Source organism: Telopea speciosissima, chromosome 6 (genome assembly GCF_018873765.1).
Source record: "Telopea speciosissima isolate NSW1024214 ecotype Mountain lineage chromosome 6, Tspe_v1, whole genome shotgun sequence".
Lineage (NCBI taxonomy): Eukaryota > Viridiplantae > Streptophyta > Magnoliopsida > Proteales > Proteaceae > Telopea > Telopea speciosissima.
Window position 1 is genome coordinate 63,194,777 of NC_057921.1, and position 27,350 is coordinate 63,222,126.

Sequence of the window (27,350 nt, forward strand, 5' to 3'; positions counted from 1 at the left end):
TGAAAATTGGGGTGCCTCAAGCATAATGTAACGACAGTTTTTTTATGTTTTTTTATTTATGGTTCTTCTAAACGTAACGATAGAAATTGGATAGTTAAGGGAAGGGGGTGGGTCACAGTGTCACGATTATTGAGTCCTCCATCTATCTTACTTCCAGAAGCTTCGTTTCCAATTCCATCTTTATCTCTAGCGTTTCGCTTTCGAGCTTTTTCACTGTTTCACACGAATATCTTCATATCGTAAGACGAAAACGATTTCCTAATTTCCATGGGATCTTTCCTGTCTCTTCCCTCGTGTCCAGTTTGTGGCCAGAAGCAAAATGGGCTGTCCCTCATTCCCTCAATATAACCCTTAAAAACCTTTGCATTAGTTGAACGGTTGAGATCCTTTTGTTAGTCTCATCATTATTTGTCTAATTTATCATTAGGGGATATTTACATGCAATAAAGTCCCAGACATGAGTTAACACTACCATTCCCTCCCCCCCCCCCCCCCCCAAACCCCCAAAAAAACCCTAGGGTAAATTACACTTTTGAGGTAATTAACATTTACAAAAACTAATATCTCAAGTTTCAAAAAGATTGTTTTTTGAGGTACCTCACTCTTTTTTATAAATATTATTTTTTGGTTACATTTCTTTTCATATTTTCAATTTTACCCATAGTTATTATGTTTGGTATGGATTTTCATTCTCTCAAGTGCGGTACATTGTCCAATACACTACACTTAAGAATTCAATCATAAAAACATGAGTAATGGTATCTTTTTATCCTTTCAAGTGTAGGATGGACAGTTGAATTCTTAAGTGTGGTGCACTAAGCAATGCACCGCACTTGAGAGGATAAATTTCCATTTAGCATACTCTTTCACCTCCATTCTCATCTTCTTTTCTTTGACTCATCTATATAGCACTCATCCACAACGAGGGAGAGAGAAATAGAATGGAGAGAGAGGGAGAGAGAGGGAGAGAGAGAGAGAGAGAGAGAGGGGGGGGGGAGAGAGAGAAACAGAGTGGGAGAGATAGAGTGAGCAAGGACAGAGAAATAGCGCAGGAGAGAGATGTAGTGAGTGCGCAAGGAGAGAGAAGAAATGTGGGGTACGGCAACCGATGGGGGGGGGACAAAAGGTGGCGAATTACGACAAGGGAGGGGTGCTAGAGAGATCAAAGGGTAGGGGAGGAAAGCAGAGTTACAGGCAATGGAGAAGCAGCAAAGGGGCTGTAATTTGCGAGGGTTCTCTTGAACCTTACGGAGGTGGATAGTTGGAAAACAAATTTTTGGCTTGGAAGAGTCACCTGAATCAAATCAAAATAATGAAATTTGATCAAAAGTCGTGAAGATTTGCCGAAGTTTAAGAACGACTAGACCACTTTCGAATAAGTGAGTTTTCATTGATTTGGTATTTTTGTTCGAGTCATGTGAAATTCACCGAGTCTAATCATATACTATTCAAACCATAAGTTAATAAAACCCTAGAATTTTTATTCCTCTTAATATTAGCCGGTTTTTCTTACAAGGAACAACCATAAGTGAGTTTTCATTGATTTGGTATTTTTGTTTGAGTCATGTGAAACTCACCGAATCTGATTTTTTTATTAGGTCATATACTATTCAAACCATAAGTTAATAAATCCCTAGAATTTTTATTCCGCTCTTAATATTAGCCGTTTTTTCTTACAAAAAAACAACCATAGCTTCTCTCTCTATCTCGGAGAAGAAGGAAAATGTTAAAAATGTCCTTGATGAGGTTAGACCTCCAATTCTTTCAACAGATGATGAGACTCTTCCTGGTCAAACATATCCAAATTTGCACATGCGCATGCAAGGATCAATTCTCTTGAGTGTTGATCAACTTCTAGAATCGAAATGTTAACCATTTTGTTTATTTATCATGCAATTATGTTATTACTTCTGAGGGTGGACCTTGGTGCAACGGTAGAGTTGCTCCATTACAATCAAGTGGTCATTGATTTGAGTTAAGAAATAATCTTTTTGCGAAGCTGTGATTAGATTGCGTACCCCGTAGTAACGAGAACCTTGTGCACTAGATACATATACTCGCCGTGACTAAGTTTGAGTCACCCAAGTCAGCAGATTTGAAAAGCGCATGTCGAATCGTACCCCAAATGCAATTTGCCCAAAAACTACGTAATGTATTTTGAGGAAGACTCAGTCTGGTTTCTTTTAAGATTAGGGTCTTTATTATCGACGAAATTTTGCCGTGAATCACGGCTATCCAAGTGAGGAAAACCCAAGTCGTCAAGAAATTAATAGGAAGTCGGAGGAAAGGATTGTGTGGAAAGAAGTCGCAAATTGCAACAGGATTTTACCTAAACTTGATAGTGGGACCGATAAGATGAGTGGATTTGGTCAAATTGTGACAGTGGCGTCCATACCTCTAGTGGATCTAAAGTGTTCCCCTTCATTATTTCTGAACCACCACTACCAGAAGTTTATAGAGTGTTTTCCTGCTGTGCTAAATAGCTAATTAATGGTGAAATTTTTTAAATAAGTGGACTTCCTACTTTAAATTGTCACCAATAGTTACAGTGGTCACTGCTCAGTGGGGTTATAAGCCAAGGATGTCACTATGCAGAAATGATACAGATTACAGATGAGTGATCCAATTCATGTTTCTGAAAATTAGGACTAATTCACTGACAGGGGAGAAGGGCTCATTTCATTGCTCCACAAAACCCACTTTATGTCCCTGTACCCGTCTCCCCTCATTAAAACCTAACTCATGTGATCCATAAAATCAATAACCATCAATTGAGTCTGAAACCACTCTGAGATGTCTGAGATCCCCTGTTTTTTTTTTTTGTTTGGGTTTCTCTGTTTCCTTCTCTGTTACCTACAATTTATCCAGTGTTTCCTCCTCAACTTGGGTTAGGGAAATAGAAGCTCAGCTCCCCCTTTGTCTGAAACACTGAAGTGTGAAATTGAATGAGAGAGCTTCAAATCCATTTTTATAATCACACAAAGCTAGCTAAAAGCTTGATCAAAAGCATTATATTTAACATATACAGGTCACATTTGCTTACATATACACTCACTTTAGAGATACTTAAAGCATCCATACCAAACAGTAATAAAAGACCAAAAACCAAACCAGAACTAAGATTAAGCCTAGACTCACAACTCCTAGAACATACTTTGAAGCTATGGCTTCTCAGCGTCAAGCACTCAGGCTCGGTGCTTGGAAGCGAATCGATTGATCAAGGCCAATGCGTTGCTAGTGACTTGAGCGACGTTGAGGATTCTGGCTCTAATAGCAGTCTTAACATTCCCATCCATGCCATGCCCTGCAAACCCATCGGAGCAGGTGTTCTCATCGGTCAGAGCAGCACTAACCCAAGTCTGAATATTGCTCATGTGCCATGAGAAATCACTCGATCGACCCGTCTGACCCATCTCTTTCATGGAACGGCTGAGGCGATCCACAGTGTCTCCCATGTTATCCACACAATCCTTCACAGCTTGGCGTTGCCTGCCCTTCAAACCCTTCACTCGAGTCATCTTCGACACGTACGCAGCGGCAGATCGGGCCTTGTTGAGGCTCACTGTCAGTGCCGCCTCCGCCAATTGTTGTGGGTTTTGCTGGATTTTGTTGGCATAAATTGAAAGGGACTTTACACATAGAGTTGGGTAGCGAGTAGCGCTACATGAGGTCTTGATGTATCCAAGTGAAGTTGAACTTTTGCCAACGGTGGTAGACTTGGCCGTGCCGGCGAAGCAGAAGATGCAGAGGAGTAGTAAGAAGGAAAGGGCAGTCAGTTGTGACATGCTTGAGATTGGATCTGAGTGGCCGAGATGCTTGGATTTGCTTGAGACAAGGTTAAGGGTTTGAGGGTTTGAGGATTGAGGGTTTTTTTATATATATAGTGAAAGATAGATCTACAGATCCGTGGTGGGGGTCACATGCCCATGTCATGTCACCTGTGCCCTATTCAATTCAATTATATATTTTACCGTAAACTGTTGATTTTTCTTTTGTTCAGGTTTCAGAATAGTAAAAGTGAGTAGCTTTTTTAAAATGACCCAAGCTTTTGGACATTTCGCACAGAGATGGGCCATGGTCAAATTGGTCATTATTGTTCACACAGCTTTACACCGCCAAGCGCGCATCCAATGCAAACTGGACACAATTAAAGCCTAGTACCACAAAAGCATTTACGTAGTCTTAAATTCATTAATTTGCACTCCAAGTATAGTACTATATTGTCCAGCCAGCCCCATTTCCTAACAATTTCAATTATAAAAGCGAATTTTATCTTTAGTCTCCTCAATAATAACGGTGAGCATCATAAATTAAAACGAGATTATGCAGAATCTCGTTTGAAAAGGCTCCAACCCTCCTCTCCTAAAAGAAGAGGATGTACTCTTGAGTCCTGTAATGAGTATTTCTCTCCTTTTATGTTTTCTTATGACGAAGAAATAAGAAAAGGAGATATGATCATTGTCACCATTGTTGCTAAGCTTTTCATACTTTTCAAGACTTGAAGGTTAAAAAAAGAAGAAATGTGGGTCCAAATTAAGAGATTTAAATGGTGGTGGGGATTTGAGCATGTGCTTTAGCTTTGTTGCAGATTCGGCTGCTACTTGCTCTGATATGCTTGTTCCTCGCAAAGCCCAAGCGAATCTTATCAGCCTATGTGAACCCATAACCCCATGCCTCCAAACTCTAAAGTAGTTGTATCTCGATTCTTGATAGCCTTTAGCCTCTCTCTCTTATAAAGGTCGCTAAGCCCCCTATAAGTCTTGGTCTAAAGATGCAGTGTGAATGTGTGTGATTAAAAAAAAATTTAATGTTGAGCCACATTACTAAATACCACATGGGCACATACTGTTGATGAAAATTATTATTATTATTATTATTTTTTGGTAAAATGGATGAAGATTACTATGTAAACTACTTTTAGAAAGAGAGTAGAATTGACCGACTTAGTCGACTTAACTGTCATAAAATTATATAATTTAAAAACTTCCACTCTAAGTCTTTGATTATTATATTACGGGTGGGGATGATATATCATAAATGGAATTCAGTTTCTCTGTAAGTACCAACAGGTGAACGGACATGTGAGAGCCAATCATTTATCCTATTTTTACCTTTTACAAAAAAAGGAGGGATTTTTATGGAAACAACATTAAAATGTGATTTACTCTAAGATGTACGTTCATCTATTGGTATGTGGAGATGATCTATTCTATTATAATTAAACACCCCTCTTGTTAGATTTCAAAAAAGATTCTCATTTGCCTGAAATTGCACTCGAGCAATGTAGGGATCTATTTTCCATTATATTATTATAGTAAAAAAAAATAATTAAATAGAAGAGATTAGAACAACTAGTTTATAAGCCAACACCAACATAAATATCTCCTTGGTTTAAGGTAGAGTGGAGGGAGCATTAAGATGATCACAAAGAAAAAAAAAATTACAAAACAAAATAAGAGCACGTACAGAGAGACTTTATTTGGATTTGTTTGGACTTTGGACTTAAGGAGCAAGAGTACTGTAGAGATTATAAAATGAAATCTAGAAATGTATGCTTCCTTCAATAATGCAATGGTGGCACGAAATCACGTGAGGATTGAGTGTCTTTTTCTTTCATTTTGTCCAAAAAGCCGACAGAGATGGCCTAACAACGTAATAGACTTTGTTCACATTGATCATCGTTTTGGATTGCAGAAGCAGAAGCAGAAGCAGAAGCGTGTGGAACCGACAACTCCCCCACCACCACTCTCATCGATCACCATTATCATATTAGAGCTGTGAATTGTGGAAGGATTTAAGGTTAGGGAACTGTTACTCTGTCGCAGTAGAAATTTGGTTAACGTACTAGTTCTCACTAGCTATTGTGTTGATGTGTTCCTATCCAATTGGAGTACTTGAGGTAATCTAACCTTAATTTTATTTTAATTTTAAAATGGATACAATTAAAATAGCTCTAAGATTTCTTTTTGTTTTCAATATTAATCTTGTGCTTGATATTGATGTTCAAATTGGACTTAAAATTTGACACATGAAGTAAGGGAGAATGGGTATACCTGCAATTAAAATTTGGGTTTCACCTGACCTGATCTGTACACCAAGGTATATTTGTGCTTGACATGCAAACTCTCATCCTTCTTTTCTTGGGAAAAGATTGAACCATTCAAAGTTGGACCGAGTTTCCCTTCATCCAGAATGAAACAAGAATCTTTTAATTTACAGGTTTTGATGGTTGAATGGACAAGAATAATATCAAGGATATTTCGGAACCCTACAATAGTGGTAGAGGGAATAACCCAATGTTTAGATCTTTTTTCTTTTTTTAGGATAACCCCTAATGGTTAGATTCTCTTCACCAACAGTGAAGAAATGGACCTCAATTCTCTGAATTTCTTTCCAATTTCTTCTCATATTGTCTGCAAGCTTCTTGTGTTTAGTATAAAATCAATGGAGAAGCGGATAGGACAAATGAAAATCTAAAACTAGTCTCCATCATCTACTCAAAGTTGTGATATTTCAGGCTATAGCACTGTTTGGCAGTTTGGTAGCCTAGTTTGGTGTGATTGTCAATCCAAATCATCAACATCATCACCACTGCTTTATAATTGAGAGAATGTATTGGTGCGTGTACCCAAAGTGAATTATTTTTGGCACAAAAACGATCAAGACGCTTATCTTCTAATGGCTTCCATCTCCAAGTGAACCTCAGTATTGTCCAAGAAATTAGATTATTATTTCTTACAGAAATATTTAATTAATGTAGAAAGATGTCCTACGTAAGAAGAGTTTTAAAACTTGAAACCGGGTAAGGATCTGTCTCATTTGATTTTGATTCGATACTGAGTTGAATCAGCCAGGAATCGGTTGGACTCGATTAGAATTGGCTAGACTCAGCTTAACTCAGTCAGACTAAGTATGCATAGAATAGAATCAGGTTTAATCTGAATTGGCCCCAATCGATTCTAAAGTTAACTCAGGCAATTCAACAAATTCTGATCCGAGTTTCAAAACCATGTAAAGCCTTGGATATCACTTGGATACCTCTCTGCTACGTTAATTTGAGCATGCAAGGTTTTAGAACTTTGAATGGGATACAAGATCAGTGTCCATCGATACCGAATTGAATGGGTCAGACTCGCTCTGATTCGGCCTAACTCAGTCAGACTTATTATACTCTCAGAATTAGGTTTAATTGGAATCGATCGTTTCGAAGTTGAATCACAGAATTCAGCCAAGCCGAGTTTTAAAACCATGTTGGTAAGTCAGCCTTGGATCGACATTACTTTCACGTAGCGGCCTGTGAATTGAGCGAAGCATGATGGCCACTCAACTCCAAATCGCAGAGGATCCAAATCCCCAAAACACAATGATCTAGTCTTGTTTTGCTATACCCATGATCCACCAAGAATGAATTGAACTTCTTGTACCACTGCCTTGGTGCTTGTTAAAATTTTCTTAACATGCAAATCATGTGTTTGTTAACCTTGACTTTGAAACCTGCTGGATGTTTCATGTAAATCTCTTCTTCCAAATCTTCTTAGAGTAAAGTTATCTTCACTTCAAATTGATGGATTTATAAATTCATGATTGTTGTCAGACCCAATAAACTTAAATTAATGACATTTTCACTACAAGAGAGAATCTCTTCAAAGTCAATATCTTTCTTTTGCTCAAAATCCTTCACAACCAACCTCGGTCGTGAGTTGTTCTCAGTCTTCAACCCGAATGCTCACCGAATGCTCATTTATTCTCAAGTGCTTTTTTACCTATAGATAGCTTTACAAAATCATAAGTGTGGTTCTTATGCAATGAATCAATCTTCTCTTGAATAACTTTTAACCACTCAATTTTATATTCATAGATATTTTCTTCCTCAAAGCATTCCAATTCACCTGCATCTATTAGGGTAATATACTGATGTGGTGGATATATATTTAGTAAACGATTGACACTCTCATGTATATCTTCTCAACTAAAATTTGATTGGTGACTGTTGAGGAGGCCGCTCCCCCTGTTCAACATCACATGTGCCATCTATGCAAACATTATCATCGCTTTCTTGCAGTTCTCCCCGTCATCATCTTGTACCTTGGGTGAAAGACTGAATCGAGATCAGGTTTTCAATAAATGGTAAATATTCAACTGTTTAGTTTTAAAGAAATACACTTGTACTTCTAATTACTTTCTTTTCAATGGGATGTAATAACAAGTACCTAAACTTGTCATCAACATATTCCAAGAAAATACATTGCTTTGTCTTGTCATCAAGTTTGGATCATTCATCTTTTGGAACATACCCAAATTATACATTTTAGATGTCAGTTTTATTTTATATTTTTGAAATCCAAGAGTTTGGATGCAAAAAGTAATATAATGGGAAAGAAAAAACCACCCAATCGCATAACGCACGCCACGAAATGACCGTTGCATCCCCTGAAACCCCAGAAATGACCAGGGGTGTGACGATCATTTTACACGCCCACGTAAGAGCACAGGGGTTGAGTGTCTGGTGCCACCAGATGGCGTTCTTTCTCCCAAAAAATAATAACCAAATATGAAACAATTCGGAGAATCACACAAGGGTAACAATTATGAAAGTTCATGTTTTGGGGTTCGAAAATTTCATTTCCCTACCCTTTAATTTCCCTTGCAACCCATATGGAGACTGAATGGAAGGCAATTCAAATTCTCTTGAAAAGAAGCTTGATAACTGAACATTTCAATTCCAACTGCAAAGATATATTACAAAGAAAGTGAAAGCATGCACACATAAATATTTCCCATGGAGATTTCTACTTCAGAGCCAGGCCAGTCATTCAGCACTCTTCATGCCTGAGATGTAAACCTGGGACTGGATTACACTCCCCCCAATCCAAAAACCAGGCATAACCATGACACCAACCTTAAGAATCTGATTGCTATCAGCCAGCACCACATTTTTCACCACACTTTCCATGTAAACCTCTGAGAACTCACTCCCACTCCTAACCTGAAAAATCTTGACGTTGGGATCAAAAGCATTTGCTAGCCTATGCAAAAGCCATATAGACTTGGCCAGTTTCAGAAAAGCCTTGTAGAAAGGTGTCCTAGGATGCCCACCACCCATCACGTAGTTCCTTTGATCCAAATTCCCAAAGAAAGAAGCCTCCATCTTTGGATGAACAACCAGGAGGTACTTGCTGCGGCAGAATTTCCCAAAAATAGAATCGGGGTTTTGGCTCAGAATATCCAAGGGATCCATTGCTCTCAAGGTCAGGAACTGTTGGAAGAATCCCTCTTTAGTTACTGTCAGATTATCTGATTTGACCAAGAAGCTCTTGTCCTGAAACCCACTGAACATTCTTTGGCATATGTGGGATTCAAACGCATACTTCTTATGGGCCCTCTTTGCATAAACAACTGCTGGTTCAATGGAATTGGCTGCTCCATCAAGATCCCATCTTGCAGCTTTCATCATGTTGATCAATGGCTTAGAGAAATCATGGATGGCTCTGTAAGCATTCGGCACAGCTGAGGAGAAGAGATCTGGAGTCAAGTCCATGGAGAAGAACCCATTATCATCTCCTGATTCTTCAGATTCTTTCGCTGGCAAGCCCCTGAACTGGAGCTTCTTCTCCAGTCTCACCCGTTTCTGGTTTGATTCTTCAATCAGCTGCTGCAATTGAAGAATCTCAGAATCTTTAGTTTGCAGCTGGGACTGGAATTTCTTCACCATTACCTCATAGGTCTTTAACAGATTCTGCTGTTCTTGGATTTCAGCAGCTAAACGGGAGTCCTGAGGAGAAATAGTATCAGGTTTGGGATTGCTCTCCCTGAATGAGTGTTTGAGTTCAGAAAGGTTCTTGAGTTCCGCAATTACTAGTTTGTCAGCATCTTGGATCTTGTCTGGGTCATAAGGAGTATGAGCTGCTTGGAGCTGGATGTAGGCTGATTTTAAAGAGGAAATGTTTGAAAATATTTCGGATATCAGGGCATCCACAGGTTCCTGACTCTGATTCATGGTTTCTTCAATGGGTTGAGGGTGGACCTTCTGGTTGCTCTCACGGATTTGGGTTTCTTTTGATCCTGTAGGTAGCATAGTTGCTTCCTCTGAAGGTGAAGTTCGGGTTTTCTTCAAAGAGAACGCCAATAAAATTTAACCTGCAAAGCGACAAAGTTTTGAATGCATCTGTTAGACTTGAAAGAGTTCTAATGATTAACTAGAATCATGGAGTTTTAATAACTCCATTCAATTTTATGAGTTGACATAGGGAGCAACTCATTGCTTTACTTTTGACAAGGTAGAAACTCGTTAGAAATCAAAAGAGGAGGGATAGCATAAGTAGCCCTAATGATGTCAAAAGCACCTTCACAACCCCACAATCGTGAGGTTTCTTGTCAGAAGGCAAGAAGAATGTTTCTGGAAGAAAACACCTTTACAGCTCCATTCCTCCACAAGACCTTACCATGTTCATGTATAAAAATATAGGGAAAAGGAATGCCACCCGGTTGTGTGCTGTGGTATGTACCTGTGCCCAGACACACCCGAACGCGAACTGACCGCCCCCGCCCCCATGGAAAGGCAGGGGTGGGCTAGTCATTCGCACCGGCTGTGTCTGTGTACAGGTACACGCCACAGCACACAACCGGGTGGCGTTCTTTCTCCCAAAAATGTAATAAGTTTTTCTGTAGGTGCGGTTAGTTGCCATACATACTTTTTGATCTTTTACAACAATAACAACAACAACAACAAAAAACTCAGCCTTACCCCAACTTAATGGGGTCAGCTACATTGATCCAACAAAACAAAGTAGGGAAAACTAAGGTCTAAACAAGAAAAAGGGGGATGAAGAGATGGGAAAAGAAGGATGGGGAATGAGATGAGAAATGAAAAAAGAAAATCACAGATGAAAGTGATTTTGGACTTGCTAAATCTGGACTTGCTATTGCAGTTACTTTCAAATTCTGTCCCTTGATTCTAATATCAATTTCAGTTTCTATTTTCTACCTTCTAAATCTGTCGGTCAGTATTTTTCTAGTTACTAATTCTGGCAATTTGCTATTTTCTGAGTTTCTAATCAATGATGCTATTTGGGAAGTTGCTATATTTTGGTTTCTTTTTACCCACCAAACGATAGGTTTCACTGTACTAGACCAGGTCCCTCTACCAGTAGAGAAGAAATATAAAAACGAGAAAAGGAAGGGGAAAGAGGGGAGGAGAACTTACCTCCACAGTCATGAAGAGAAGCTTCTCTATATGACCCACCCTTTTTAGCCACGTGGAATGACATCTGGGGCCCAAATTTTGCGAATAGGTGTCTCCTCAAGGTCCCCCTGCTCACATGTGAAGTTGTAGCCCAAAGGATCCAAATATAGTTTGCCAAGTGGGAAGCACTGGAAAATCCAGGATTATGGAGAGGGCTGCGGCCGTACATGGTGATGCATGACAAACATGGGAGGGTAAATGATTAAATTTGAGTCCGAAATTTGACAGATGGCCAATCCAGACCTTGCCCTGCTAAAACAATGATAAGAGTTGCCACATAGTTCATGTTATTTTAACTTCCCACGTTGCAGATTTTTAGTACAATATTACTTTTGGGGTTCATGTCATGATACATGTTGATAATCACATAGACAAATGATGAACATTTCCACATTGGTAACTCGCTCGCTCACTTGGAAATTGGAGATAATTGTTATCTATGATGTTTCCATGTACCCATCCCCCAGTGGCCAAATCCATGTTAGTAGAGTCCTCCTAGCCTAAAATTTAGTAGTAAAACAAATCCAGCACTTAGAAACATACCCACTCACACCCAAACCAGTGTAACAAAGCACAACACCATCAAAGGCAAATAAAACTTTGAACATGGATGGAGTAACCTAGGAAGGCTATCATGCCAGGACCAATTCTAGAAGAGAATATTATCCGGATCTAAAATAAAATACATGTGATGGGGATGAAAATGGATGATCGAGATGATGAGGATGATGATGATGATAGTTGAAGATGAAGATATATAGGTGTAACCCAATGTCCCATTGGTTGCCAACCGTCGGAGTCCCACCTTGACCCCGCTTGAGTCTCACAAACCTTCTAGCATCTCACAAGGAAAAATTCTCACAAAAAGGAGTAGTCACATTTCAGACTTTTCTTGGATGATTGCATCACTCATCCATGATTTCATTAGAAATTAAGCGAAAGTTTAGTAGACAAAATCGGCCTGAGCTGCTTTAGATAGCATAAACAACGAGGATAGGGCCCACAATATACAAGATGGAATCGGCCATTGCCAAAGGTGTGAAGCATTTAACGGGGTGCGGCGAAGCTCAATTCTCAAGTCAATTCTTAGACGATCGAGAAGGCAAGCCAGTTGATGGGGATAAAGTCAGGTGTAACCTAAAAAGGCTATCACACCAGGACAATTCTAGAAGAGAATATTATCCGGATCTAAAATAAAATAATTGTGATGGTGATGAAAATGGATGATCGAGATGATGAGGATGATGATAGTTGAAGATGAAGATAGATAGGTGGAACCCAGAGTCCCAGTGATTGCCAACCGTCGGAGTCCCACCTTGACCCCGCTTGAGTCTCACAAACCTTCTGGCATCTCACAAGGAAAAATTCTCACAAAAAAGAGTAGTCATATTTCAACTTTTCTTGGACTTTTCTTGGATGATTGAGAGCTCATCCATGATTTCAATTTATAGATGAATGAGGATGGACCTCAATTGATTACATCCTAGTCAACATTTCCAATTCCAAAACAAAGGGAGGAATTCCAAAGGCTAGATACATGACCAACTAAAAATGGTCTTTTGGAATTCCCATGACATGGGGAGAGGCTTCCAAAGACAATATCTACTTAGCTAGGAAAACAAAAAGACTAATCAATACTACCTAGAAAAGTAAAACCCATTACATTAATTAACCTAGGAATGAAAATAAGTTACTCCTAAGCCTGATCCCGTATGCCTTCCTTGTAACCACATTTTAGGCTCATTAAAGTGGCCCATTACAAAGAAAACACAAGGAATCAAAGGCCCAATGCATACATACCCCATCCAAAGCTTATTTCCAATAAATAAGCCCATAATATGACTTATCTGCATCAATGGGACTGGCTGAAGTATGGAAAAATGACACTATGGATGAAAGAGAAGAATAATTTTTGCAGGGAACAGGAGCCACTTAAGCATTATACGTATCAACTTTGAGGGGGTGTTTGATGGTTTTCAAGACTAAACTATCAATTAACTTAAAATGACTACTCTACATTAGCACGGTTAATGTCTATATAAGGTTGCAGGATGGCAGAATTGCATGTAATTGCTAGATGTTCCAGCAAAATCTCTGAGGATTGAAGAAAACATTAAATTGCAGCAGACTGCACTAAAATGAAGTTCATCAAGAGAGACTGAAGCCAACATGGCATTGGAAGAAACATGTGAAGACAAGCACATAAAATGATTGAATGCAAAATGAAACTGCTCATTTTCTAAGATGGCCATGATATATTGAGACAAAGTCCAGAAAAGGTAGCCAATGGTCATACAAACTTATTAAGTGAAAAATTTTTACAAGGGATATGAACAGGAAAAGCAACTACCTGGTAAAATAATAAATTCTTGTTAATATTAGTGAGAACCACCAGAGAAATCATGTGAGAAAATCAAAAGAATAGTGTGCATAGCAAAGGTTTATGCAAAACAAAAGTATGGTGAAATAAAGGACCTTTTATCAATCTAAGAGACAAAAGTGTTGTGAAGCAGAGGACCTTTTCATCAATCTAAACACAACACCATTTCTAGAAGATAAAAATATTCAAACCAATAGAACTCCCTGCAAATACATGTCAAAACACTGGCTTGGAAAAGAATCACTTGCCTATATCGCTCGCATGCCAGCAATGATAAATGTCCAGCAAACATAATACCCTAGAACCCCAAACAAAAGAAACGAAATTTAGACTTTAGTTGTCACAAACCATATCTCTAAATAATTAAACAACATGATTAACGTAAAACAAATGCGACAAAGTAACCAACTCATATCCATTATTCCCTCCCCTCCCCCAAAAAAAAAAAAACATTTTTGAAAAACTCTACAGAAACTCTTAGTTGCTTCAGAGTTCATAAAGCAAGTCCACTAGAAAGGACGAATCCGTACAGTAACGTAATAATCTGTTAGGTTCACAGAAGCTCTTCGTTACTTCATCCGTGCTAGTCGAAGAAAGGCAGAAAGCGATTTTCGAGGCACTGACCCACTCAACGCAGTGATTAAAACAACATTCGATAAAATGTAATGTCCCAAGCACTCGAGTCGAGCGGATCCATACAAACTGAAAGAGCTCATTTTCAGCTGGATTAATGACTAAAAAATAATTTGACCCCCAAATACTTCAAGGCTATGAAATCTTTAGAGATAATGACTTGAGGAAAGGTTAAACACAGATAAATTAGAGACTAGCGTATAATCCGGCCTGGACTATGAAGTCTGAACATCCTCAGCAGATGTTGAATTCTATACCCCAAAATATAAATTTAGAGAAAGAAAGACAAGAGTTGCTCACCAGAAACCTAGGGTTTCGCTTCAGGAGATGATGTGTGTTTCAACTTCTTATCCTTCTCTCCACTTTTTGAATCTCCCTTGTTTCGAGTTTGCTGCATTTATATGCTCATTTCAGAAGTGAGACTGGAAAAAGACTGAATCTATGACTAAAAAGGGGTCCGAAACTTCCAAATCTATCAACCAACTCACAGAGGTGAGATCTTATCAAAAAAGAAAAACACACACAGGTGAGACACGATCACACGAGTACACGACTACAGCTTTACCAAATTGAAAGCGTATGCACTACGCAGACAATTCTGTCTCTTCCAGTCTCCCTTTGCTTATAAAGGAAAGATTTACCCTTTTCTAATGTTTTCATAATGTGTTTTTTTTTTTTTTTTTTTGGGTGGTGGGGGGGGGGGGGGAAGGGAATCAGGGATAGGCACACCATCGTGTCCGGTAAGCTAGCGACATTAACGGGGAGTCCGGACCACTGGTGCCAAAAACGTTTTAAATTCCGTGCGCCCACAGTGCTCTTAGGGGCATCCAACGGTTGAGCTGTGTCGCATACATTTCGATACACGTCTAAGGATGTGTGCGGCACAGCCCAACGGCTGGCAGCGCTTTGGACGTTCCCTGTTCCTTGGAGACAATCCCGATCCTTCCCCATATGCATCCCAAACATACGGTAAAAAAGGGTAAACATCAAGCATTTTCGTTTTAAACATGTTTAAAACATGTTCTCTTTTTTTAACATTTTTTAAAACCTTGGACTTAACTGACCATATCTCTCTCCCGAAATCTGATCGGCCTGATTCTTTCACCGACGTAAATATGACTTGAAAGCTACATTTTTTATGATATCACCTTCACTCAAGGTTAATGCACAAATACCGAAAATAAATGCATGTATTTTAAACAAAAAATCCTCAATTTATATAAAAATAGTGTCGTTTTTTTTGTTCCCTTATTTTAAAATATAAACATTTAAAATCCGTACTATCTGTTTTTCATTTTTTACCGTTCTTTGTTTTTTTTAGCATTTTATTTGACCATCCGTTTATAATTTTTACCGTTTAAAACACGTACTGTATAACTCCCTTTTTTTTGTCGTTCCCCTTTTTCGTTATGGTTCATATTCTAAAGCATCATATGGAAGAGAGAGAGAGAGAAATATAGGGTGTTAGCTTAGTGGTGGTGTGTCTTAGCCTTTTTCCTTTTTTTGGGAGAAAGAAAGATACTTTTTGGGTTTTTAAAAAGAGATCATTGCCTGGTCGCATGGCCCCTACAACACGGGGGCTAATGAAAGTGTACATGGGCATCAATATGGATGAGATTTTCGATTTCAAGATTGGGGGTAATAATGTCATGTGCTCTTATGTCTAGACACAAGATCCACGCGATCAAGTAGCGTGGAAACAGTTCTCTTCTCTTCATCAACCACTCATCATCATACTTTTCTCCCGCCTCTTTCAAGTTTCAACCCATCTAAAGATGTTAGTGTCTTGCTTCGGACTGCTCCTCTAAACTAGACCTTCCACAATGCGACATTGGCTCCATCAACATTGTAGAAAACCAGAATCCTTGCTGCAAAGTACCATCTTCGTTTCCCCTATTGTTTCCCTAGACAGGAAGGATGAAAATTTGATCATCCTGATGTGCATCCTTGGCAATCTACTTTTGGAGGACCCATACTTGCAAATTAAGAATCAAAAGCTAGAACGAAGTTCAGCCCCCAGCACGGTTTCAAGAATCCAAATCGGAGTGGGAATCGCCCGACTCGGATCGAAATTGGCGGTCAACGATCCCGAATCGTGACAATTCAATACAGTCGACTCCTAGATAAAAACAACAGAATCGAGGTCGGAAAATTCTTCGGATCTACCGATTTTAATCGGCTTGAAGCGGTAGAATCGGCACTGACCGCTTCCGTTCCCGATTCCGCGTTTTAAAACCCATCCACCCATCTCTGGGCTAAGACCTTCATCCGCGAGGCCACGAACTAAGAGCTGAGGAACCGTCGTCCGCCATGGTCAGGCAAGTAAGCAGAAGAATAAGAGATGTATAAAGAAAGTAGCAAGAACAAGAACTGACTAACCTGCGTATACAAGCTAAAAGGGAAGCCCTAAAATCCTTGTAAGCCATCCCCCCTCTCCCTTTCTTCTTCACGAAATTCCATGGGTCATAGCTGTTGTTCATGGAATCTGGATTAGTTCAGTACTTAGTTGTTGGGAATATCCAATAATTCTGCAAGAACCCACCAAAGCTCTATTGTGGGAGTCATCACTTTTTTCCTCTTTTAGCTAAATAACTCGAGTCGACTTAAAAAAAATTGAAATTATTTGATCGGCTTACGAGTTGATTCGCTTGGATTTCCTGCTTTAATGGTAGAGGTTACGAGAAGGTAACAAAGTTTCAAAGATTTCTTAAGTTTCGATCAAGTGTATTGCATTAGCGATAGTTGTGGCTCTATGCATTTTGTCACTTTACTTTCCAAATTAATACACATGTTCATATGGACCAATTTTCGCTGCAGGTTGAATTTTTGTAATGGCAACGAAGATGTCTCTGTTACCAAAGTTTGCAAGGAATACCAATCGTCTGTCTCCCATGTGCTTAAGATCAAGAGTTCTAGTTGTCAACGCCCTTCACAGGAATGCCTTTGCTTTCAGTTGGGAACTGTACCCTCAGCTTGTTGTCTGTCGTGCCACTCCACCTTCTTCAGTCTACAGTTCCAAGTAAGCCTACAGTGGATTGGACAGTTTCCACATCTTTTCAAGCAGAATACATTTTTTTCAAATGATGGTTTAATTTGTATGTTCATGTTAACTATGCATCTGCTGCTTGGATATGGTAAGGATGCAATCTGATTGATGTATCATATTCTAATAAAAATCTGTTATTTCCTCAAGTCATGTGGAAGTTTATACATATCTCTATAGTTGTCATTATTAGCACACCAAAGTTGAAGGAGCATATGAAAATTCACTTATAATCAGAAGGAAAACATAGAAACATATGAGTAGTTTCAATCATTGAAGAACAGAAATAAATAATGAAGGATGTGAAGTGACCACTCTTCCAGTAGACGAGCATAGAGTTTTGCACCGAGTTTTGCACCATTTCCTGAACAATAATGATGGGATTGTCAATGATTTATCTGAATTGGGGATATTCATGTATTTTCTCTCCATTACAACATTTGAAAAGTCCTTACCTAGTCTTTAGAAGGGATAATGCTGGGGAGTTCATGAAATGAGAATATCTGAGTGGGGAAGCATGTATCTCATTGATGGCATACCTTTATGTCTAAGATTTTGGTAGATTATATGGGGATTGATGGTTAAAAGCAGATTGAGAGGACTTAGACTATTTTGAGAAACTTTATACAGTGGGAGGAGGAGTGCTCTCTACAGTAGGACTAGATTGGGGATCAGATCACTTAGGAATAAAATGGTTGGAGAATATCAGAGGCAGAGGAAGTAAAAGATGCAATTTTTTACATTGGCAAAGACAAGGCTCTAGGTCTGTATGAGTGTATGGGTTCTTTGGTTCATACAAGAGTGCTTGGAGATTGTAAAAAATGTACGTAATACTGATGTTAAAGGATTACTGGAGAGGGGGGGAAAATCTGCTGTTTGAGGAACTCTATTAAAGGGGATACACAAATAAGAGTAGTAATGTTACACTCATCAAAAAGGGGCCATTACTCAGTGCTAGTCCTGCCTTTGGGGGGGGTCCTGGGAGGGGATTTTGGGCACAGTCCTAACCTTTGGCATTTTTTGTATAAAGTGACAGCTCTCAAGACTCAAACTCAGGCATTTTCCCTGGTTATTAAATTGAATGGCTCGACTGACCATCGTTTCCAAAGTAACAGACCTGGTTGATCTTCTCAATTTGAAGAAATTGAGTCGGCAATAAATAAAATAACTGAAGCAGTTGAATTAACTTGTGAATTGCACAGAAAATCCAAGAAACCACCATTCATTCTCCACTCAATGACTAAAACATGTAAAACATTGTGCACCCTTTGGTCATTTATACAGCTTTACAGATTCTCTATTAGATTATCAACTCTTGCTCTCAATAAAAAGATGAACCCTTTTTACTCTTCTTTTTAAATTATTATTAATCTCTGTCACGTTTGCTCTCCATTCCACAGCACTCCATTAATTGTAAGTAATTAGTGAATGTAAGTTGACTGGTTGAAGGAACGCAGACAATTCCACCATGCTGCTGCTGATCCATTATTTTCAGATCTGATGTTGAAATTTTAAAGGTGAGATCTTTTTAGAGAATTTAGGTTTGCATCTATTGGCATAGGTATATTTCCTGTCAAGTAATATTATAGCCAGTGATTTTTAAGAACTAAATGACACCTTCGGAAAACTCCAAATGATTCCTTAACCTAGCTTGCCATATAAAATTGACACATTGCTATGAGTTTTATGAACATTGGTAGATAACAAGTTGCTTGTGATAGATCTATTGTCATGAAAAGAGGTCCTTAATCATATACGAGCTGCTTCTAATTTCTTATTCTTTTGAAAAATAATTGCTAAGATGATATCCTAGAAATTTCTGAAATGAATTAGAGCTCTTTACTTTTTTCTGTGTGGGAAAAACACCGGTGCTTTCTTATCGAAAATTTTGTGGATGCATCATTTGATGGTTCTGTTTTGATTTGATCAGGAGGGTAGTCTGGTCAGTTAGGAGCAGTATGGGCGGTGGTGGCAGATTGGAGCCTCCTTCTGAAAGTAGCACCAATGGTGGGACCCGACTAGTTAGAGCAATTCAAGATTTCCGAATCAGATTAAATGCAAGAATTCAGGAATTGAAGAAAGGGTTTCCAGTGAAGGTATTATTTTTCTTGGTGGGCTTCTATTGTGCAACTGCCTTTGCCACTGTCATAGGGCAAACAGGTGATTGGGATATTCTCTCTGCTGGCTTGGCAGTGGTTGTTGTGGAGGGGATTGGGGCCCTCATGTATAGGACTTCGTTTCCTTTACTTGAAAAGGTCAGGAGCCTGGTCACTGTGTTTAATTATTGGAAGGCTGGGCTTTCCTTAGGTCTTTTCTTGGATGCATTTAAATATGAAATGGATAATGTTCTCGAGCTATGTAATCCCTTCAATTTTGATAAAGATGTGTTTTCCATATTCTTCTGACAATTCTTTTCTTTTAAAGTTGGTGTGTATGCTTTTGGGTTTAGGCATTGTGGTACTTGGGCTTACTGATAGTTGAGATTTGTTTAGGCTCCATTAAGCGTTTGAGGAAGCCAGGAAGGGTTGTTGCTCTGTTGCAAGATCAGTGGAGTACCCAAATGGCTTCTGAGTAGTCCCCAATAATGTCATCTTCTTCCTTGTTTGAAGTTAACTGTAGGCAATAATTGCACAGGAGCAGGATTTTCCAACTCTTGGTTACAACTCAAACTTGGCAGTCTACACAGGTTTTACCTGGAAGGATTTGGACATGACAGCTTGATCAAAAAACTGATAAACAATTTGAACTATGGCATGGAAGTTGGACTCAATGTTGAGTAATTTCCCCCCCTTCTTATCGGGGGGAAAAGAGTGTAAATTCCTATGTTGAATAAGTTATGTTCTGCACTGAATGAACCATGTAAACCACATTTTTGGGTGAACCCCTGCTTCACATGCTGAATGCTATTGAGTGAGGTACATGCGGTAATCCTTTCAGCTGAGGTTCCCAACAGATACCCCCCCCCCCCCCTTCTCTTCCCCCTCTGTGTCTATCTCTCTCCTCCCCAGTAAACATATTTTGAGGGAGGTTGGAAGAAGATAATTTAATTATGAAGAGCATTTTTGTCATTTGAAAAACATACCAACCAATATAAAGTTAATTCATATCTTCGTATAATAGTATGATATAATATGATGCAGACCTTCAAATACATTTGAACTTCACCTGAGACCCAACCCAAGGACAAACCATAATCATGCCAGTCGGCCAGTCGGGTGGACAGCTCAACCACAACCTGATTACAAAGTGAAATCTTAACCAGCTGGGGTATTAGTTCACGGTTCCAGCAGGCTTCCCAGGGTCAGCTCATCAACTCATGGATTTAAAACACCCGTCACTAGCGCGTCCAACAGGCTTCATTTGGGTCAGTTCTTGAACTCAGGTGGATTTAGAAAACCACTAACATATATCAGATGGGAGTATTGAGGAAAGGCATACATAGCTTAGTTGTTGTATCAATTGAATAGAGCTGATTGGAAGGTAAGGATCCATTTAGCCAACCCCAATTAGTTGGGATCAAACTTAGTTGTATACATTGGTACCCACCAAGAGACTCGAACTTGAGACCTCCTGGTGAGCATGGGCATGAAGCGCACCACAGCTCACCAACTGCACTATTGATTTATATAATTTTTGTCCTCAATGTTTTCCCTCCGTGCCTGCTACAGTTTCATCTTGCTCACCTCATCCCTGATTTACAAGGGTATAATTAAAAGGACTGAACAGAGTAAATCTTTTTCATGAAAATAAGAAAGTAAAGCTTGAAAGATCCAGCCAGCAGCAATGTCTACATCAGTATTCTTACATATAACCATGCCCAACTGGGTGCCATTCATAGATCCATCTGTGCTTAAGGTAGTAAAATCTGTTCAGTTTCTCCAAAGTCTGACATGAATTAGGGATTAAACGACTCACTTTGTTATCCTTAAGAATAAGCTCGACAGATATGCCATGAGAAATCATTTTTAAACATCTAAGGCTATATGAACACCAAAAGTGATAATCCACCACATAAAACTCAATGATATTATGTACTTATAATACCTAATTTGGTTCCGTTTGTTTCAGTGTAGAGTTTTCCTCTGAAACAGAAAGAACAAGCAGAGAGAAGTTTACAGCAAAAGGTTCAGGAAGTATTTTCTGTAAGCCAACCTTGTTCCAGTTCCATCAACAGATGCAAAGGCGCTCTAACATTCCATGATAGTTTCAAGCATCTCAGATTACAAATGCCTCAAAACTCTGTTACATGCACAGAAAAATCTCGTTCCAGGTTGCCAAGGGAAAAAAAAGAAAAGATAAAAACAAATTGAGATTAAAGCAACCACTGAGGATTCAACACCCAAATATCAAAACTAATATGGCTAGTCCAAACCGTAAAAATCAAGGCTCATTTTGAGCCCAAACTACAAGAGGACAAGCCCCAGCTCTGATGGTTTCAATGCATTTCTTATCCGATAGTTGTACAGATAGTAGTGGAGCTGCCCATCACCCGGCCCAAATTTCAGTTCCTTTAGAAAAGACTCATTGTGCATGATATCTAATGCATTGAAGACATCATAATCCTTCTGTTTTGCCACGATAAGTGCATCATTCATCAGTTGAAGAAACGGAGTCTGTGTTGAAACATTGTAGTACGAATAAGCAGCCTTCAGAGTTGAGTAATTCTGGTTACCAAATATTGATGATGGAAGTGTGTAGAAGCTGCAGAAATCAGTAATCTCATGAGTATCTGGGCTCTCAACCAAGTAGCTATCCACAACATCTTCTTTATGAAGAAGCCAGTGTTCGACATCATCCTCATCAAAATCCGGTGCAACAATAAACTGACTCAAGTAGTTCCTAAGCAATCGGGTTACAGCAGGTACATCACGTAGCTCCATTTTCCTGAACCCTGGGGTAACAGTTGACTCAGGCAACTTATAAAGCTTTATCGTCCGGCTCATTGTCATCCTTGCACCAAGTCTAGAGAAACCAACATCAATAAGTTTTTTTGGGTTCAACGACCTATGCCAATATTGGCAAGTTGAGATTGGTGTTGGAAGAACAACTCCTGCAGTATAAGCCGCTTGCCAAATATTTTCCAGGTGGACCCTCCTCGTAACCTCCTTAATCATAACAGGTGCAAGCCTCTTTGATCTAAGCTTCTTATGAACACATAAGAAATTAATTTCGGCCATGATAACAACATCATCTCGGACCCTGATCCTTGCAGGGACACCTGTAATGAAAGCAACCAGCTTCTTTGAAGCCTTAACACGGACGCCAATGTGCCAACTCTTGAAATAACCAGGAGGGCGAAGAGCCCATCGAAGAAATTCCTTTGAATAATTGAATCTGAACATGTTTTCATCATCTTCAACATAATTGTTTGTAAGGAGGTTGTAAATCTCCGTACAGGTCTCTTCATTGTCAATGTCGCAAGTGGTCCATTCATATGGACTCGGAAGATTATAAGGTTCTTGTTTAACTTCAGATAAGGGCGTTGGCTGTTCAATTGGACCTTCAGGTAAACTAGTGTCTCCAAGTTCGTTGAATTGACCAACTGGTTGGGTCTCCCAGAACTTGTGTTTCTTCCCCAGAGAAAGTGAATCTTGAACTCTTCGGGCTACGTCATCAATTGAGCTATCATTCTCGGGAGGTGGATTCACATCAGAGTTGGGCTGTGGGTTTGGGTTCTCAGCAGGAGAACCAGGTGAAGAATTGCTACCAACCATCTCAATAATCAATCCAGAAAAGTTCTGTAGAAAACCGAGAATTTTATGTTCAAACAATAAGTAAGTCAGCTCAAATTGGATCAAAGACTACTGAAAAACTCAACAAATAAAAAAAAAACAAGTGCATTTTCAACAGTAAACAAAATCAACCAGTATATAAAGTACTCTTTATGTAAACAAAGAAGATTGACTACCAAGAACTGATACCACAAACAAAAGTCCTTTTAATTTGCAAATCTTTTATCTGAGTGTCCAGATCCCAACCGATAATGCAACCCATTTGAAGGGAGGATGAGCATGCTTGCTGCTGTAGGGTAAGGAATCACCTTCATTATGCTAGGCTTTCACTAGGATTATATAAGCCTATGTTAGTCCTCCACTACTACTATGAATACATTCAATAATACACATGAATACTTCAAAGAGAAGAGCAACTCAAAGACACATGAGTGCAAGTGCTACAACCAAGTTATACTAGCAATTGGCAAGCATAATTATTTCATTTCTTTCTTCAATCTTCCAAAGAAAGAAGAATAGGATGACATGTGAGATAGTGGATCCGAGCGTACAACCCTCATAAAACAAGTAAAAAAATGCAAGAAAAACACCCAAGAATCCCAACTATGCACTACAGTTATGTCAAAGCAATAATGAAAGTCACTAGGGAACCTGTCCAAAGAATTCCATCTTTTGTTACTGTTACATTAAAGCATGAACTGAAAATCTCAAGGACAAACATGCAACAGTCCTGACAAACACTATGTCTAGGAGGTTCATGCAATTAAAAAATGATATACTTTAGATCACAGAAACAAAATTTCGACATAACAGACAAGGCGCCTGGCATCCTAAATATTTCAATTTTAAGACAGCTATTAAACAAGTAAATGAAGAAAAATAGAATTGAAGCTTCCTCCATCTATGCTAGGAAATTGGGTTAGCCACTTCCCCTAGAACAGATCCAAATGCATATAGCTAGGTGATGCCGAAACATAAGTCAAGTCAAACAGTAAATGGGCAAAATAGCATCTGTAATAGGGTGCAACAGGCCAGTCTGGGCAGGGTTTTCCAAAACCCTAACCCAACCCTAGGTCCCATTAACTCGGCCCGGCCCGGCCCGGCCCAGCCCAGCCCAGCCCAGCCAAGATTGACCCTGGTTGGGCCGGCTTGCCCTGATTGACCCTGACAGCCCCTATTTTTGCCATTTCAAGCCTAGGCGGGGTTGGGCTCCTAGCTGCCATTTTTTTATCCCTATATACACTAAATAAAGGGGAAAAAATTGAGACATCACCAACACCAACATTCCGAAAATTATTGATGACCTGTTACAGTAAATCAAGAAAACATTGACCCATAATATGTCAATAACATGTAAATATAGACATGGTTTGATGGATGGATGGATCCATGAGAAAGAAATAATTTCTTTTGAGTACAAAGGAACAGCATATGTTGAACAACGTATCACCATAGGTTGAAAAAGGTTACACTACCTTACCATATTGAACAAGACCATGAAACAGAGGTCACCATCTCACTGCTCTTCAAGGACAAATTCAGTTTGTAACCCCACGAAAAAGGTTACACTACCTTACCACATAGGGTTCAGTCTTGTTTTGGTCTGACCAAAATTTCGCAGAAACAGTGCATTTTTTGCCAGGTGGAAAACAACCGACACGACCGAAATTTTCGCTGAAACAGTGCATTTTTGTCTACAATGTAGACATGATTGAAATGACCGAAACAGTGTTGAAGCCCTGATTCATGTGGTATTTCATCTCAGACATATTGAAATCACCGAAATTTCAGCTAGATTTTGCCAAGTTCTTGAACTATGGTTAATAGACAAAACAAGTCAAACCCACACTAAAGTGGAACATATAACATGCTAACCCAACCTAACCTTAATTAGCATCCAGATACAACAAGCTCTCCAGTCCTTATAAAGCCTGTACTGAAAAAATCTAACCCACATTTTCTTGATTATCATATACAATCTAGTCCAACTTAGTAGCTCCATAAGCTCTTCCATCACCCATTCCTTCGCATTTTGGAAAAAAAAATAACAAGGTGTTTCCTGAGTGCAAACTATTACTTAAATTTACCTATCAAAAAAAAAAAAAACTATTACTTAAATTCCACACTACTTGTTGCTACTAGAAAAAGGAAGAGGTTTTATGTTTATCGTTCTAATTGATGTTTTTGCCTCATGAAAGCCCATTCCTTAGTCATCTAAAGACAAAAAATACTACACTTGATGCAAATGTCCATATAAAAAGAGCACCACGAGTGCCCAGAACAGAAGCTCTTGAATACTAGTTTGATGGCAGTTACAGAACTTCTTTCCACCAGAAATGACATCGGTTGTGCACAAATTACAAAACTACCAAGTCAACCATTCGCTGCTCAGAGTCTGAACTTAGAAACGTAAACTTAGCGGGTTCATTAGTTTATTCCCACTGAATCAAGCAAGAATCTATATCAATTCAACAGAAATTTCAATGGTCACAGTAACTATTCACAGAATAAGTAACCCTAAAATAAGATCAAACCCACATGGACTACCCAAACACTTAAAAGAACCCCATTTCTTTGAAAAATCCAATAGTGATCAAAACAAAAACCACAAAGTAGAGAAAAAGAAAGCAGAATACAAAAATTCCAGTCCGGATCTAACGAAATTTACGCAACTTAATCTCGAAACCAACCAAATTGAACAAGAAACTCAGATCCGTCAACCCAAATGACCCACATATTAAACCCAATTGGATGAAAACCCAGAAGAGTTAAAAAGAATTATTAACCTTGGTGGAAAATCGGAGCTTCAAGAGAAGTGAAAGAAGACCCTTGAGTGGACGCAATGGCGTTTATCAAAGAGCAAATAGGAAGTTGAAGTACATCTTCATCTTAAACCTGAACAGACAAAGCGCCAGATTACAGATCAGGAAAAACCACTGCCAACAATTTAAGGTATTAATTGATAATAAAAAAGAGTAGCATAATAAGGACGAATTTCTCTGATATGAAACCCTAGAAGAACAAATTGACATGAAGAACAGAACCAAGTGCTCACCCCTGCCAGCAAGAAGAGCCTCTTCATGCTCCTGGCGTGAGTGACTTCCACTAGTTGAAAATAGGACGATCCGATCCCGATTTTTAAAACACTGCCCCCAAATGCCCAATACGTAGGAAGACCTGGCTAGAATCGGCCAATATAGCCCAATGCCCTTGCCGGCTCTGTTAGCCAACACCTTTCCACCAGGAGCGTGTAACATACTGCGTTATTATATCATCAAGTTAAAGCCGTTGAGATGGAATCTTCCATGATAAGATTGCAATTCCTATTTGATAAAATTTGGGTATTGTGTAACCCGCCATCAAATGGATTAGGGTTGTTTTTGGACCGATTAATATATTGGTAAGGCAAGAGAACACTGTCTAGGCCTCTAGAGCCTGCACATGCACGTTGGTCAATGGGAACGCACGCTCAAGCATTGACCTGGGTGGGATCTCCACCTTTTCATGGGGGCAGGGAGAAATTAGAAGAAACCATACTTCTTTATCCTCAATAGAACTACCATCTTATGAATTGTTGGAATGTATAATTGAGAAAATAGAACTAATCTTATAAAACTCAATTCTTTTGAATGAAACAACCATGAACAATCGAGCACTAAGAGATATAGAACACAAACGTCACAATCAAAACTTGGTGGGGTTAAGTCGTGTCACTCTCCTTAAGATCGTAGTCCGCATACCCCCTATGGTGCAATGAAAAGAGAATCAACCTTCAAGATAAAACAACCCCTAAGGCCTTTCACAAAGAAACTCTCAAAAGCATAATGAAATTAAGGCAAACAAAGATATCAAGTAAGGAGCAAAAGAGAGAGAGAGAGAGAGATAGTGTGAAAGGAAAAATCCCGATGTCCCCTTTAATTCGCAGGTACCTCCAATTCCTTCAATTCCTCTAATAGGGAGAAATGGACCCCACCTTGGGCAGTGTTTTTTGACAGGAGATAAAGTGGTCATTTCTACCCCCATGTCTGGAATTAGAGGGGACAACGAATTGGAGGGGATAACGATTCCCCGATGCCAGCAACAAATCAGCCAACTTAGTCCGTCCAACATCAATCATTGGCTTGGCACCAGCTGGCGCTCATCTAACATTGGCTTGGCCAGGTTTAATGTCGAAGTTTACCATAAACCAACCCTAGACATGAAAGAAAAGAGATACCTATCTTTAGGGAATCCTACTATTGTATTTTGCATCTCCATATAATTATCATGGTTACAGTACCGAAACGCGCGTTCCCCATATTTCCAAGGGATTTTAAGCCT

At 39.2% G+C, this 27,350-nt stretch overlaps 4 protein-coding genes across 5 annotated transcripts; 1 reads left to right on the forward strand and 3 right to left on the reverse strand.

Moving 5' to 3' along the window:
• Positions 1–2,985: 2,985 nt before the first annotated feature.
• LOC122665088 (21 kDa protein-like) lies at positions 2,986–3,821 on the reverse strand. The gene has a single exon (XM_043861154.1). It carries the CDS (start codon positions 3,783–3,785, stop codon positions 3,186–3,188), a length of 600 nt encoding a protein of 199 aa, XP_043717089.1. The 5' UTR covers positions 3,786–3,821; the 3' UTR covers positions 2,986–3,185.
• A 4,881-nt stretch (positions 3,822–8,702) lies between these two features.
• LOC122664736 (protein GRAVITROPIC IN THE LIGHT 1-like) lies at positions 8,703–14,692 on the reverse strand. Its single transcript, XM_043860701.1, has 3 exons — positions 14,556–14,692; positions 13,871–13,920; positions 8,703–10,137 (listed from the first exon to the last, which is right to left on the reverse strand). Exon 3 carries the CDS (start codon positions 10,073–10,075, stop codon positions 8,810–8,812), a length of 1,266 nt encoding a protein of 421 aa, XP_043716636.1. The 5' UTR covers positions 10,076–10,137; positions 13,871–13,920; positions 14,556–14,692; the 3' UTR covers positions 8,703–8,809.
• Positions 14,693–16,507: 1,815 nt separating this feature from the next.
• On the forward strand, positions 16,508–19,706 carry LOC122664418 (ycf20-like protein). 2 transcript variants are annotated; one of them, XM_043860220.1, is made up of 3 exons: positions 16,508–16,654; positions 17,073–17,274; positions 19,229–19,706. In XM_043860220.1, the coding sequence occupies exons 2-3, from the start codon at positions 17,087–17,089 to the stop codon at positions 19,701–19,703; spliced, it is 663 nt and encodes a 220-aa protein (XP_043716155.1). In that variant the 5' UTR covers positions 16,508–16,654; positions 17,073–17,086; the 3' UTR covers positions 19,704–19,706. The 2 variants fall into 2 exon arrangements, with proteins under 2 accessions (XP_043716155.1, XP_043716156.1); XM_043860221.1 differs by having other exon boundaries at positions 16,519–16,672.
• A 1,703-nt stretch (positions 19,707–21,409) lies between these two features.
• LOC122664416 (glycylpeptide N-tetradecanoyltransferase 1-like) lies at positions 21,410–26,104 on the reverse strand. The gene is made up of 3 exons (XM_043860217.1): positions 26,086–26,104; positions 25,817–25,925; positions 21,410–23,036 (listed from the first exon to the last, which is right to left on the reverse strand). The coding sequence occupies exon 3, from the start codon at positions 23,010–23,012 to the stop codon at positions 21,702–21,704; it is 1,311 nt and encodes a 436-aa protein (XP_043716152.1). The 5' UTR covers positions 23,013–23,036; positions 25,817–25,925; positions 26,086–26,104; the 3' UTR covers positions 21,410–21,701.
• Positions 26,105–27,350: the final 1,246 nt, after the last annotated feature.